Here is a 16,111-nt window from a genome sequence, read left to right on the forward strand (position 1 = left end):
ACAGCTTTGTGTTCCTGGTGTCTGTTTAGATAAGTGGTTGGGCGTTGTTTTCTGGTATATTCCTTATTTCAGGTAGCATATAGGTAGCAGCCATACATGTGTAGCACTCCAGGAGATTGTGTTGCCTGTAAGGCTCAGGAGACTCTTTATCCTCGTGTGTTCAGGCCATGGTGAGGAAAGCACAAGATCTTCAGTCCACTCTTATTCTTTAAAAAAACGTAACATCGCACATAAACACACAGCCAAGGCTAGAGGGACCCGATGATGTTGATGATCTACATCTTTCAGCTTTCCTGACCATCTCGTCTATGATGTCAAAAGCTGAAATTCCTCATCTTTTTGATTAAGTTTTTTTTTTTTTAAGTACAATGGTAAATATTTACACGTTGAAGAGAATTGGAAGCAGCTGAGCACAATCTGAATAAAAGACAATCTTTTCCCCCCATTTTCCTTGGCAGCGTGGCAGGAATTTCTCCTTAATGATTGAGTCATTGCAAAGACGCAGCTAGCTGTAGAAACACTGTAGTGCATATTCTAGGCTTATATGTGGCGCTGTTTCTGTAACAGAACTCCACCAAAAAGAAAAGAAGAGGAGGCAGAGCATGGGCATCAAGCCTGCGTGCTGTATGCAAAGATACGGTCGAAGAAGAAGAAACCGAAGAACAACAACAACAGTTGTTAAACATTTCAGAAAATACTTTTTAATGTACAGTTAGTAATTATAATTACCATGGGGCTGTATTTAAAGCTACAAAAAAATAATACAAATAGAATCAAACACAAATTAGACGGAAATCTAACGTTGCCCACCTGGTGGGTAGGGCGATGACGTCACCGTTTCTGTATCTTGGGTTCTCATGAATCTAAAACGAAAACGCAGGCAGCGGGGGCGTTTTTCACTTTTTCACCCTAGAACCTGGTTGAGAAGAGTGCATTTCTAGGCACCGAAAACTCTGTGTCCATCTGGTCGTGCTCTGACCCTGTTGCCCTCAGTCTATTTCTCTCAAACCTGCAAGACTTCTGCGTTTTTACACAAAGATCTTAGCTGTGTGAACAGGGACTAAGTGGTAACCCTTCCTTTTACAGTCCCCTAATTACTAGGTATTTACCCGGTACATACATGGTAAATTATAGTGTATTACTGGGTAATTACCACTGGTAATAAGAAGGTAAATACAGAGGTAGTTACCCGGTAAATACATGGTAAATCATAGTGTATTACTGGGTAATTACCACTGGTAATAAGAAGGTAAATACAGAGGAATTATCCGGTAAATTATAGTGTATTACTGTGTAATTACCACTGGTAATAAGAGGGTAAATACAGAGGAATTACAGCTGATGTACCAAGTAAAACCTTCACTATTACCCATCAACTCAACTAAGTAGCGTGTAGTTGTAACTGTTTTAGGTTGGTAATAACTCCGATATTGTGTACTTCCTAGGAAATTAGGCAACCAATTCTTAGAAACACCCATTATCCAAGGTTTATGTTGGTAACAGCCCAAATTTAATGATGTACTATCTAGAAATTAGCATAGTACTTTAAAATAAAATACTTTTTCTTAGTTATTATTCATAGCTACACCCATTTAGAAAGGGTTTATTCGATTTACCACTATGGAATTACTTACCTGGTAACAACCTCTGCAGGAATCTGTTTTCCTCTAGTGTCATGGTACATCTTCTTAAATACTGGGTACGAAGCCGTTTGTTTCCATGGTATTACCAGGTTCTTACCATATAATTCATAATAGATACATTCCATTATCCATGCAGTCAACACAAACTTGTACCATGTACGTTCTGCGACGTTACCAAGTAAAACACGACAATTTACCCAGTAATTAAGCTGAAACTGTACTGTAAAAGGAAGCCTTGTTTGTTTCCATGGTATTACCAGGTTCTTACCATATAATTTGTAATACATTATTCCCTTTTCCATGCAATCAACACAAACTTGTACCATGTACGTTCTGCGACATTACCAAGTAAAACACGACAATTTACCCAGTAATTAAGCTGAAACTGTACTGTAAAAGGAAGCCTCGTTTGTTTCCATGGTATTACCAGGTTCTTACCATATAATTTGTAATACATTATTCCCTTTTCCATGCAGTCAACACAAACTTGTACCATGTACGTTCTGCGACGTTACCAAGTAAAACACGACAATTTACCCAGTAATTAAGCTGAAACTGTACTGTAAAAGGAAGCCTTGTTTGTTTCCATGGTATTACCATGTTCTTACCATATAATTTGTAATACATTATTCCCTTTTACATGCAGTCAACACAAACTTGTACCATGTACGTTCTGCGACGTTACCAAGTAAAACACGACAATTTACCCAGTAATTAAGCTGAAACTGTACTGTAAAAGGAAGCCTTGTTTGTTTCCATGGTATTACCAGGTTCTTACCATATAATTTGTAATACATTATTCCCTTTTCCATGCAATCAACACAAACTTGTACCATGTACGTTCTGCGACATTACCAAGTAAAACACGACAATTTACCCAGTAATTAAGCTGAAACTGTACTGTAAAAGGAAGCCTCGTTTGTTTCCATGGTATTACCAGGTTCTTACCATATAATTTGTAATACATTATTCCCTTTTCCATGCAGTCAACACAAACTTGTACCATGTACGTTCTGCGACGTTACCAAGTAAAACACGACCATTTACCCAGTAATTAAGCTGAAACTGTACTGTAAAAGGAAGCCTTGTTTGTTTCCATGGTATTACCATGTTCTTACCATATAATTTGTAATACATTATTCCCTTTTACATGCAGTCAACACAAACTTGTACCATGTACGTTCTGCGACGTTACCAAGTAAAACACGACAATTTACCCAGTAATTAAGCTGAAACTGTACTGTAAAAGGAAGCCTTGTTTGTTTCCATGGTATTACCAGGTTCTTACCATATAATTTGTAATATATTATTCCCTTTTCCATGCAGTCAACACAAATTTGTACCATGTACGTTCTGCGACGTTACCAAGTAAAACACGACAATTTACCCAGTAATTAAGCTGAAACTGTACTGTAAAAGGAAGCCTTGTTTGTTTCCATGGTATTACCAGGTTCTTACCATATAATTTGTAATACATTATTCCCTTTTCCATGCAGTCAACACAAACTTGTACCATGTACGTTCTGCGACGTTACCAAGTAAAACACGACAATTTACCCAGTAAGTTAGCTGAAACTGTACTGTAAAAGGAAGCCTCGTTTGTTTCCATGGTATTACCAGGCTCTTACCATACAAGTTGTAACTGGTTATTCCCTTCTCCATGCAATCAACACAAACCATATATGTTCTGCAACATCGTTCACCAGTAGTTAAGCACTTTAATTGTTGTTATAAAACCCCAATCCACTGTTGATGAAAGGCATATTAAAATTAAACAAAATCAAAGGCTTATCTTTCAAACAATGCATATCTCACAAACAAGCACTGAACACTGAAGAAATCAGACAAAAAAAAGAGCCGTCTGCATCAACTCAATTTAAATGTTACTGATGGTGTTTTCATAAAACACATGACAGTGTTATGGCAAGTGACCACAAGGAAGACTGCTTCAACCTCTACAATTTGAATAAGTGGTGAATGCCATGCAGCAATCTGCCTATGGGAGCATCTTTGTGGTCATTCGCAAACCAATGAGTCCACTCGATGAATGAGAGATGACTCTTTAGTGTCTTCTCTGTGAGGTATCCCTGCAGTCTCCACATCTGGGATTTGAAGGCTGACCAAGACCTGACCAGGTACCTCCAAATCTCCCCTTCCATACTGTAATAAAGAATCAGAAGACAAGAAAATAAACATTAGGACTGTCAATTAATGAACATTTCTAGAACATGTAGAACTCAAAGATTATTTTGTTTATCAGTTAAGAAAGGATGCTGGTCCTCTGGCCATTGTGTTTGGTCATATTGAAAAGAGAAAAAGGCATAGCCATAAATACAGTTAATAGGACGGGAGGGGACAGGCTGTTAGCTCCGGTTAGCCATTTTGCATCGAGCTAGCGGAGCTTATGTCATTCAAATAACTCGGACATGTTGTTTAAAAACTATAACATCGAATTTATTAAAATATCCGGATTTAATCGGTCTCTCTCCCATAAGTACAGTTAATAGGACGGGAAGAGACAGGCTCTGTTAGCCCCGGTTAGCGCGATGCTAAAGAGCAGCTCTACAGGAGCATGCCACCTCAACAGGTGCAAGTTAGCCTCCGGTTTGATATTCGGTTTACCACCCAATCGGATTCATCAACATAAGTGCAATACATTACGGGCTTAGTATGTTGAGGACGGTTTAGGACACCGTATCGCGAAAAATCACAAACACATGTTGGTGCCATCAATGTCAGTGCAACAACGTCATTTACGTTCTGGCTGCTACCTGTTTTAGGGACCGTCAACAAATTAAACTCACCGATAGGTGGCAGAGACGTTACCATGGAATTGTTTCAGGAAATTAATCACACAAATATATTGCAATATAGTTAATCATAATGCAGTTAATAGTTTAATATTCGAAAAAAAATCGACTAAACTATATTTGAAATTATTAATTGCATTCCGTTTAACAATGATGCAATATATTAGCAAAGTTACCTGCAGTAAGTAGCAGACCACCATTGGCAACTACTACTACAATCAGGTGACAAAATGTATTTTTTAGTGATTTTTATATTATTTTATATGATTTATTTCCAGAAACAATTCCATGGTAACGTCTCTGCCACCAGTCGGTATGTGTAACTTGTTGACGGTCCCTAAAACAGGTAGCAGCCAGAACGTAAATGACGTTGTTGCACAGACATCGATGGCGACAACATGTGTTTGTGATTTTCGCGATGCACCGTCCTCAACATACTAAGCCCGTAATGTATTGCACTTATGTTGATGAATCCGATTGGGTGGTTAACCGAATATCTGGCGAATATCAAACCGGAGGCTAACTTGCACCTGTTGAGGTGGCATGCTCCGGTAGAGCTGCTCTTTAGCATCGCGCTAACCGGGGCTAACAGAGTCTCTTCCCATCCTATTAACTGTACTTATGGGAGAGAGCCCGATTAAATCCGGATATTTTAATAAATTTGGTGTTATAGGTTTTAAACAACATGTCCGAGTTATTTGAATGACAGAAGCTCCGCTAGCTCGATGCTAAAGTGCTAACCGGAGCTAACAGCCTGTCCCCTCCCGTCCTATTAACTGTATTTATGGCTATGCCTTTTTCTCTTTTCAATATGACCAAACACAATGGCCAGAGGACCAGCATCCTTTTTTAACTAATAAACAAAATAATCTTTGAGTTCTACATGTTCTAGAAATGTTCATTAATTGACAGTCCTAATGTTTATTTTCTTGTCTTCTGATTCTTTATTGCAGTATGGAAGGGGAGATTTGGAGGTACCTGGTCAGGTCTTGGTCAGCCTTCAAATCCCAGATGTGGAGACTGCAGGGATACCTCACAGAGAAGACACTAAAGAGTCAACTCTCATTCATCGAGTGGACTCATTGGTTTGCGAATTACCACAAAGATGCTCCCATAGGCAGATTGCTGCATGGCATGCACCGCTTATTCAAATTGAAGAGGTTGAAGCAGTCTTCCTTGTGGTCACTTGGCATAACAATGTCATGTGTTTTATGAAAACACCATCAGTAACATTTAAATTGAGTTAATGTGGACGGCTCTTTTTTTTGTCCGATTTCTTCAGTGTTCAGTGCCTGTTTGTGAGATATGCATTGTTTGAAAGATAAGCCTTTGATTTTGTTTAATTTTAATATGCCTTTCATCAACAGTGGTTTGGGGTTTTATAACAACAATTAAAGTGCTTAACTACTGGTGAACGATTTTGCAGAACATATATGGTTGCTGATTGCATGGAAAAGGGAATAACCAGTTACAACTTATATGGTAAGAGCCTGGTAATACCATGGAAACAAACTAGGCTTCCTTTTACAGTACAGTTTCAGCTTACTTACTGGGTAAATTGTCGTCTTTTACTTGGTAACGTCGCAGAACGTACATGGTACAAGTCTGTGTTGACTGCATGTAAAAGGGAATAATGTATTACAAATGATATGGTAAGAACCTGGTAATACCAAGGAAATAAACGAGGCTTCCTTTTACAGTACAGTTTCAGCTTAATTACTGGGTAAATTGTCGTGTTTTACTTGGTAACGTCGCAGAACATACATGGTACAAGTTTGTGTTGACTGCATAGAAAAGGGAATAATGTATTACAAATTATATGGTAAGAACCTGGTAATACCATGGAAACAAACGAGGCTTCCTTTTACAGTACAGTTTCAGCTTAATTACTGGGTAAATTGACGTGTTTTACTTGGTAACGTCGCAGAACGTACATGGTACAAGTTTGTTTTGACTGCATGGAAAAGGGAATAATGTATTACAAATTATCTGGTAAGAACCTGGTAATACCATGGAAACAAACGAGGCTTCCTTTTACAGTACAGTTTCAGCTTAATTACTGGGTAAATTGACGTGTTTTACTTGGTAACGTCGCAGAACGTACATGGTACAAGTTTGTGTTGACTGCATGGAAAAGGGAATAATGTGTTACAAATTATATGGTAAGAACCTGGTAATACCATGGAAACAAACGAGGCTTCCTTTTACAGTACAGTTTCAGCTTAATTACTGGGTAATTTGTCGTGTTTTACTTGGTAACGTCGCAGAACGTACATGGTACAAGTTTGTGTTGATTGCATGGAAAAGAGAATAATGTATTACAAATTATATGGTAAGAACCTGGTAATACCATGGAAACAAACGAGGCTTCCTTTTACAGTACAGTTTCAGCTTAATTACTGGGTAAATTGTCGTGTTTTACTTGGTAACGTCGCAGAACGTACATGGTACAAGTTTGTGTTGACTGCATGGAAAAGGGAATAATGTCTTACAAATTATATGGTAAGAACCTGGTAATACCATGGAAACAAACGAGGCTTCCTTTTACAGTACAGTTTCAGCTTAATTACTGGGTAAATTGTCGTGTTTTACTTGGTAACGTCGCAGAACGTACATGGTAAAAGTTTGTGTTGACTAGATGGAAAAGGGAATAATGTATTACAAATTATATGGTAAGAACATGGTAATACCATGGAAACAAACGAGGCTTCCTTTTACAGTACAGTTTCAGCTTAATTACTGGGTAAATTGTCGTTTTTTACTTGGTAACGTCGCAGAACGTACATGGTACAAGTTTGTGTTGACTGCATGGATAACGGAATGTATCTGTTATAAATTATATGGTAAGAACCTGGTAATACCATGGAAACAAACGGCTTCGTACCCAGTATTTAAGAAGATGTACCATGACACTAGAGGAAAACAGATTCCTGCAGAGGTTGTTACCAGGTAAGTAATTCCATAGTGGTAAATCGAATAAACCCTTTCTAGATGGGTGTAGCTATGAATAATAACTAAGAAAAAGTATTTTATTGTAAAGTACTATGCTAATTTCTAGATTGTACATCATTAAATTTGGGCTGTTGCCAACATAAACCTTGGATAATAGGTGTTTCTAAGAATTGGTTGCCTAATTTCGTAGGAAGTACACAATATCAGAGTTATTACCAACCTAAAACAGTTACAACTACATGCTACTTAGTTGAGTTGATGGGTAATAGTGAAGGTTTTACTTGGTACATCAGCTGTAATTCCTCTGTATTTACCCTCTTATTACCAGTGGTAATTACACAGTAATACACTATAATTTACCGGATAATTCCTCTGTATTTACCTTCTTATTACCAGTGGTAATTACCCAGTAATACACTATGATTTACCATGTATTTACCGGGTAACTACCTCTGTATTTACCTTCTTATTACCAGTGGTAATTACCCAGTAATACACTATAATTTACCATGTATTTACCGGGTAAATACCTAGTAATTAGGGGACTGTAAAAGGAAGGGTTACCGACTAAGTCTCTGTGTGTGTGTGTGTGTGTGTGTGTGTGTGTGTGTGTCTGTGTGTGTGTGTGTGTGTGTTTCTGCCTGTGCATGTTAGCGTGTGTGTGTATTTTTGTGTGTGTGTGTTTGTGTAAGTTTCTGTGTGTGTGTGTAAGTTTCTGTGTGTGTGTGTGTGTGTGTGTGTGTGTGTGTGTGTGTGTGTGTGTGTGTGTGTGTGTGCCGTCATGGCGGCGGAGTAGAGCGCACGCCAGTCTGACCTCTGACTAAATTCCACACTAGGCCACATCACCCGTCGTAACTGCCGTCGTTAAAGTAGAGAATTTTTCCGACATGATTCTGATCACTACACTTCTTGTTATGTGTTTAACAACATCCATTAAGTGCGCTTTTAAAGACGCAATACAAAGCGGTAAAATTTACAAACAACGCCAGCAAGTCCAGCAAGTCCTAGACCCTACCCCACAACAGCGATCATCAGCATGCAACATTCAGGATTTTACCAACTTCGAGAGATTACTCACGGATACTGAATGGAATGATTTACAACAACATGAAAGACTGTTTAGACAAGGCCTGGACACAAAGAGATTACGGGACAAACAAAACTTGAAATGTTGAAAACGGAAATGGACGCGGATGTTTAAAATCCTTCATGGAGTCTTTTTTAAAAACTGTTTTTTTTCCATAAAGCGCATGGATGGACGAGAGTTTGGAATACCACTCCTGAAATATGTGATACGGATATTAAAGACTCTACCATTGGATGATAACGCACGAAAAACACCTGTCGATAACCCTGCTGAATGGATTGAGCGTCAATTGCGTTTTCTGCGAGATGTGATACAGCCATCGATTGCCGCGGCAACAAAAGAACATCTGAAAACACCACACATGGTAAGCAAAAACAAGCTTACTTACCTGTGGCAACACCGCAGAAAAAAAGCAATTGATATCATCCTAAACAACTGCATATTCCCGACGTCTCCGCCTGAGTCGGGTAATCCTGAGCAGGTGTATGATTACTATCGACAAAAATGCGAGTCTATGCCATCAACAAAGTTGCGCGAGCTGCCCCCGTGGAATAATGACATTGACATTACAGCTACTGAACCCCCGCCACTAACCATCGGCCTTCTCAGTCGAGGAGATAGAGAAAGTTATACTCAACTTGCCCAACAACACAGCAAGTGGTTCAGACGGTGTCACCTATGAAACCCTAAAATTCACCAGGCAAATGTCATGTCCCACCCTGAGAAGCATATTTAACACCTGTTTGCTTAATGGTAAAGTCCCCTGTTCATGGAAGGGAGCACTGATACACAGAATACCAAAGAAAGACAATGTACCCAATGACCCCTCTACATGGAGGGACATCTCATTATTACCAACTGTGTACAAAGTCTTCATGAAGTGCCTCCTGTCCAGAATATTACCATGGCTTGTTGACTCAGGAACTTTAACAAGTAAGCAAAAGGCCTATATTGAACGTCAAGGCATGAATGAACATGTTTTTTCTTTAAAGACGGCGATTGATGACTTCAAACATGACTCTGCCAAATTATATGTGGTATTCTTGGACTTTAGGGACGCATTTGGTACACTGCCTCATGAGGTCATGTTGAATTCACTGGAGGACATACACCTGCCAAAGATCTACTGTGATATAGTAAAAGATGTTTACAGTAATTCCTATCTGCAAGTGATCTGTGGTAAACACCTCACCCTAACTGTAAAATTGAAAGTGGGAATTAAAACTGGTTGCCCATGGAGTGCAGTCAACTTTATCATTGCCATCAACCAGTGGCTGAAATGGTTGTGCACACATGCCCCACCCCAAGTGTTGTCACCAAACCCAGTCCAGGGCTATGCTGACGATGTGGTCATTGCCTCCCGTGATGAGAGAGTCATAAAGAACATGATGGCTTGCACCGACAGCTTCCTCTCCTGGTCTGGCCTACAAGTAAAACAGAGTAAATGTGCAGTGTTTTGGGAGAGGAGGAGCGGAGGCAACCGCTGGTATAGAGCCAAGACTGACCGACCTCCTTCCCTCACCATGTTAGGCCAGCCACTCAGAGTGTATGCCAGACAAGAAAGCTACACCTACTTAGGGCATAAATTCAACATCGCGGGAGATTGGAGTCAACAAGTGACCAATCTGGTTCAGCAGTTTATTAGCAGACTGGACCTGATTGACACTTCACCTCTCCCAGCAACTCTGAAAGTCCAAGCAATCAGAGATATAGCCTTCGCCAAAATACAACATCTCTTCGCGAATGTTCATATCCCACAAAAAGATCTGCGCACAATGGACAATAAAACTGTGCAAGTTGTAAGGAAATGGCTGGGCCTCAACACACATTCTACACAATGTTTTATTTTCCAGAAGAAACAGGACGGTGGGCTTGGCATTCCAAACTGTATGTGGGAGTACAAAGCAGCAAGACAGTCACATCTAGTCAATATGCTAAACTGTGATGACAACAGTGTAAGACACCTGGGGCCTCATGTACAAAGCTTGCTTACGCACAAAAAAGCTGCGTAAGCAACTTCTCACGCAAACGTTCGGATGTACGAAGACTGACTTGACGTGAGAAAGTGCGGTTCTCCACGCAAACTAAATGCCTGGCTTACGCACATTTCTGCTGCATTGTCAGTTGGCGGCACATAGAGGCAAATCAGCGCAACAACATGAGGCCTACGCGATCACGAGTCAAGAAGTAATATTGCAATATGAGGCGAGTTCAAAGTGGATTTGAACATCGGGATGCGTGATCTTAAATGCACTTCAATAATGCGTTATTGTTGTCGAGACGCATAATGTGACACTGTTGTTAGGCTAAACTTAAACAGACCCATAAAACTAAATTGTCAATATTGGAATGAAAAGGAAATTAAAAGGAACCCCCAGCAATATTATTTTCAGTGATGGCTTGTTTATTAAACGTTACATATTTTCCGGACCACGCATGACATATGATCTCTCTTCACACATTTGTTGTGAAATTCTTGACTGCAATATTATTATATGATGCTGAGTGGATTAAGCGCAAGATTGTTACTTAAAATCAATCCATCAATAAACCAGTCGGCCAATTTCGAATTATGTGTATATTATTGACACCTTGGGTGTATGGGAACAACCTATCGTCAACATGCATCAAATTAAATGAGAATATAAAAGCAGGTGCAAAATGTGGCAATAATCGATAGGTTGACAATGGCAGTGTTGGCCTTATTAGAAGATATTGCGAATGGTCACATTCGAAATGAACGAGTGTTCCGTGATTATTACGATTTTTTGGCTCATGATGATGACTGGCTTATCAGCCGATTCAGATTTCCAAGAGCTATCCTCTTGGAAATATGTACTGAGTTGAGCCCGGGTTTGGAGAGGCAGACGGCGAGGAGTCACGCATTGCCAGTTCCAATACAAGTCCTGACTACGCTTGGTTTTCTAGCAACAGGATCATTCCAGAGGGAATTGGCTGACCGGTCAGGAATGAGTCAGGGAGCTCTGAGCCGCGCCATTCCGCCTGTTTTAAACGGGATCATCCGCATCTCAGCCAGGTATATACGGTTTCCATATGATGCAGTAAACCAAGCAAACATCAAAGCGCAATTTGCAGCGATAGCCGGTTTTCCCAATGTAATCGGAGCGATCGACTGCACACACATTGCAATAAAGGCGCCATCTGAAGGGGAATATGAGTACGTTAATAGGAAACACTTCCATTCCTTAAACGTGCAAATAATCTGTGATGCCCAAATGCGCCTTACGAATATCGTGGCAAGGTGGCCTGGGTCAACCCATGATTCATTCGTCCTGAGAAACAGCTCGGTTGGGAATAGGTTGGAGGCTGGAAGAGTGTGTGATGGGTGGCTAATTGGTAAGCAATTTAAAACACTTTAAAGTGAATTTACTGAAATCTAGACATGTTGGGTAGCCTATGCTGTAATTGTACCTATTACTCCTAAGGAGACAGCGGTTACGCCTTACGGCCATGGCTGTTAACCCCCCTCGCCAACCCACAGACTGTCCGAGAGCAGAGATATAATGATATCCATGCACGCACTCGGACAGTCGTGGTAAGAGCGATAGGGCAGCTGAAGAGCCGGTGGCGCTGCCTTGACCGGAGCGGGGGAATGCTGCTCTATCACCCTGAAAAGGTGTGCCGCATTGTGCAGGCATGTGGGGTTCTGCACAATGTTGCGCACAGGCACGGCGTGCCATTACGCGAGGTAATGGACCTCCCAGAAGACCCAGACCCCGGACCAAACAATGCGCAGCCCAATGTAGAGGCCATTCGAATCCGGCAGCAGTTAATAGGCAGAATATAAAAAAGGTAAACGGAGACAACATTCATTTTTTAACTAGTTCTTTGAATGTGAGACTAATTGCTTGTAAGGCCTCCGTTATTTCTTTGAGGTTCGAATTCATCTCCTGAATTCCCTTAACGATCTCCTCCTGCGAGTCCAGCACAGCGCGAGTTAAAACCCGGCCTTTCCCACTGGCAGCAGAAGGGGGGCAATGGGCAGTGGAGACGGAGACGCCGGACACGCCTGGCTGGGGGTCTTCCTCTGGCACCATCAGCTGTGCGCCACTTGGTCCTTGGCTGTCTGTGATTAAAGAATGTATATAAATTACAATCACATTGAGGAGAACGCGTTTTATTGCTGGCTAAACATTAATCATGTATACGGAAATGCAGGCTAGGGCCTATACTAGCAGGTATAAAAGTTCTTCAAATATATGAAAACAATTGTACCTTCCGTGGGATCCTGGGCCAAGTCGGAATCCCCTTCGGCTGGCGGGACCACGCCAAAAAGGAGCCGATCCCCCAGCACTGCGGCCACCCTCTGCTCGAATAGGGCGAGCTCCCCGACTCCGGCTCCGCTGCCCGTCTGACCCACGCTTCTCCGGTGGGCAGAGACCTTTTTTTTGACATCAACTTTTATGTCCGACCACTTTTTTTTTATATCCGCCACAGTTCGGCTTTCCGCCCCAACCTCATTAACAGATTTTGCTACCGATTCCCACGCCAGTTTTTTTGTTTTAGTGCTGATTCCGGAGGAAAGAGAGCCAAACAAGATTTTATTTCTGGCCTCTACCTCCGAAATCAGCACTTCCACCTCGCATTCGCTAAAGTTCTTCTTTCTTGCTTTATCCATTATCTCCTTTCTCCTAACAAGCGCACTACTGCAGGCCTGTTTATACTAATTAGCATATTAAATGAGGGAGGAGACTGGGCGGAGAGTCGGGCTCGTGCACGTGTGCACAATTTCACGTTAATTGGGATGTACAAAGAGAATCTGCGTGAAATCGTGCTTACGCAAGGATTGATACATCCGGATTTATTTGTGCGCAGCAGCTTTCCAAATTTTGGCGTCCGCAAAGTTTTACTCAGAAATCCACGCAAGTCTTTGTATATGAGGCCCCTGGCAAGAGCATCATTACTGCTGGACTTTAAGAAACGCAAAGTGGCTTGTGCAGGCAGTGGTGAGGATAACTTCCTGGGTTTCAGAAGAAAGAGCAGTGGCAAGCTGGATACCCAGGCACAGGGATTTGGTGTGTCATCAGACTGGCGTGACCTGAATGATTTGTGCTGGAGGACAGGCACCGAGCTAAAATGGACCTCCAACCACCAACCAGTAGAGGTCACCGATGCAGTGGTGGATGACCCATCAATCACAGTGCAAGCCAGGCTGCAACACAATAACATCACCCACCTCCTGTTACCATCAACATCCAGGCAAACCCTTCTTACCATCCAAAGGGGCCACAATATGGAGTACTGGTCCAGCCTTAAACTTCAAGGAAAATTAGCCAAACTCACCTGTGCAGATCACTCCACATCACATGCCATTTACAATAATGCCACCATCAGTGATGAGATACTCATCTTCTGTGTGAAGGCACGCCTACAGGTTCTCCCCACAAAATACAATCTCTCCCTCTGGTTTCCATCTATTCTTTCCCCTTTTTGCATGCTACATGACCCACCACAACAGCTGGAGTCAGTAGCCCACATCATGAACAGTTGCCCTTCCTACAAAGTACTGTATATTGCCAGACATGACAGACTGGTGGACCTCATCGCTGCCCAGATCCCCTGTGCTCCTCAGGAACAACTATACAAACATACCTCTGTCAAGTCCCACTGGTTTAACACATCCACAAACTGCTTTTCAGGAATTCCCAACACACCAGACATCATTTGCATATCACAAGAGGAAAAAATAGTCAGACTCTTTGAAGTAGCCTGTGCCTTTGACCTGTTCATGGAGGAATCCTATTGTTCAAAAAAACTGAAATACCATCCTCTAACATTTGCCATTGAAAGCTGTGGCTATAAATGTGTCCTCATCGTTCTTGTCTTTGGCAGTCTAGGCCATGTGCATAGGCTGGTGGTCAGTGGACTTAACATCAGTGGACTAAGTAAAAGAAGGGCCAGACAGCTAGCTAAGTACTGCTCAATATCAGCTGTTATAGGGAGCATGTTCATCTGGAAAAGGAGATGTTTCCTGTACCCTTAATGTTCCCATAACAAGATGTTTGTTGGTCAAATAGTTGTTGGATAATTCATCACATTTGGTTCCTAAAATGATATTAACTAGTAATGTGGAATCAAATAAAGTACATAAAATATGTGTCGTTGTTTGTGTCTGTGTGTCTGTGCATGTGCGTGTATGTGCGTGATTGTGTGTGCGTTTGTGTGTGTATGTGTGTGTTTGTGTGCATACAGCCAGAGTCTATCCTTAAACCAACTCCAGCTTCTGCTCCTGATGAAAGGAGAGAAGAGACAGTGGTTTGACTGGCATCAGCTAAGCTGAGTAGATAGGAGAAGCTATAAACATGGCAGATTCCTTCTTTCTTTCTGATGTGTAATTGTTGCACCTCAAGGCTTTGTCGTCCTCAGACTCACGTGTTTTTACTTGATGCCTCATCCTGCCGTCCCCATCGTCCCCACTGTCTGTTTGTGTGCAGCAGCAAATGTCCATCGACGCCTTTCAAAGCAGGAGAAGAAGATGACATTGAGCTGGCCGTAATTGTTTATAGTGTGTGTGTGTGTGTGTGTGTGTGTGTCTTGGTACGAGTGTATGTGTGTGGGGGGGAGGGGGGGTCTGTTTATGTACATGCTTATGTGTGTGGGTGGACATGTAGATTTGCGTGCTTCTGTATGACTAGTCTGCATGTAAGAGAGCCAGCTGTGTTACCGCTGAGCAACCTATCAGCAAAGAGAGTTAAATAAGATTAGGAGTTGAACAACATCAAAAAAAGTCCTTCAACAATGCCCCCTCTTCTTATTGATTAACCTCATTATACATGAACACTGGAAGCACACATACACACACACACACACTGAAACACCCAACCTGGTCCCACAGGAATCCGTGAAATGACCACGGATGCTTAACTCAAAATCCGTGGAATCCTCACGGAAACACGCCAATTTCCGTGATATGGCCACGGATTTTGCTCCAATGCAAGTCTCTCAATTAAGCAATTCCTGCTGGGGTTTTGTTCCCGTTTAGTTGTAGCCTGGAACCGTTAATCCCTCAACACTGTGTTAGATGGAGACAGAGTAGTGGGTTGATTTATCCTCTCATGCAGCGCAAGCTTCACATGTTGCATCACTCAAGATTATTTTTGCCTTGAGGAAATCATTCTGTCCTTCTTTCTCTCTTACCCTCTTCAAACCAATACTCTACCGTGTCATAGTTGATCAAAACATCTCCCTGTCAATGCTCGCTCCATACATGTTGACTTATTGGTTCATAGGGTTATTACTCCAAGGATTTGTTGAGGCAAGAATCGATTCTCAGAGAAAATGTAGCATGATTCCTGTTGAATTCATTAAAGTATTTGAGTTGTCGATCTACAATAGTGATAGCTATTGATAGTGGTGCATTGTTGTGATATTTTGTGATATCTCTCTTGTTGGGTATTTGCAACACAGCGTTACATTATGATGACTAGATATTGTATATATCCTGCAGATTTACACACATAGACTTCACTCATTCATATTCAGTTTCATAGTCTTTTGCGTCAAGAAGGTCAAGAAGGACTACAAAAGGTGAAACCATAGCCCTTTGCTCTCATGACCACAATGTGTGTCTTTCATTCCATATTATACCTTATACAGGC

General features: G+C 41.4%; 2 protein-coding genes across 7 annotated transcripts in view; one reads left to right on the top strand and one right to left on the bottom strand.

Annotated features, from left to right (window-relative positions):
- smtnl (smoothelin, like) overlaps positions 1-16,111 on the top strand; it is a 122,268-nt gene that overhangs the window by 45,340 nt on the left and 60,817 nt on the right. The window lies entirely within an intron of this gene.
- LOC115561508 (myb-related transcription factor, partner of profilin-like) lies at positions 12,293-13,187 on the bottom strand. The gene is made up of 2 exons (XM_030381636.1): positions 12,729-13,187; positions 12,293-12,579 (listed from the first exon to the last, which is right to left on the bottom strand). The coding sequence occupies exons 1-2, from the start codon at positions 13,129-13,131 to the stop codon at positions 12,323-12,325; spliced, it is 660 nt and encodes a 219-aa protein (XP_030237496.1). The 5' UTR covers positions 13,132-13,187; the 3' UTR covers positions 12,293-12,322.

The sequence above is a fragment of the Gadus morhua genome, chromosome 16 (assembly GCF_902167405.1).
Source record: "Gadus morhua chromosome 16, gadMor3.0, whole genome shotgun sequence".
Lineage (NCBI taxonomy): Eukaryota > Metazoa > Chordata > Actinopteri > Gadiformes > Gadidae > Gadus > Gadus morhua.

Bases quoted from the DNA above. Each gene is read 5' to 3' on its own strand.
- LOC115561508 (XM_030381636.1), bottom strand. From the start codon at position 13,131: ATGGATAAAGCAAGAAAGAAGAACTTTAGCGAATGCGAGGTGGAAGTG. The intron at 12,580-12,728 runs GTACAATTGTTT...CTTTAATCACAG, and splicing joins GGCCCAGGATCCCACGGAAG to ACAGCCAAGGACCAAGTGGC.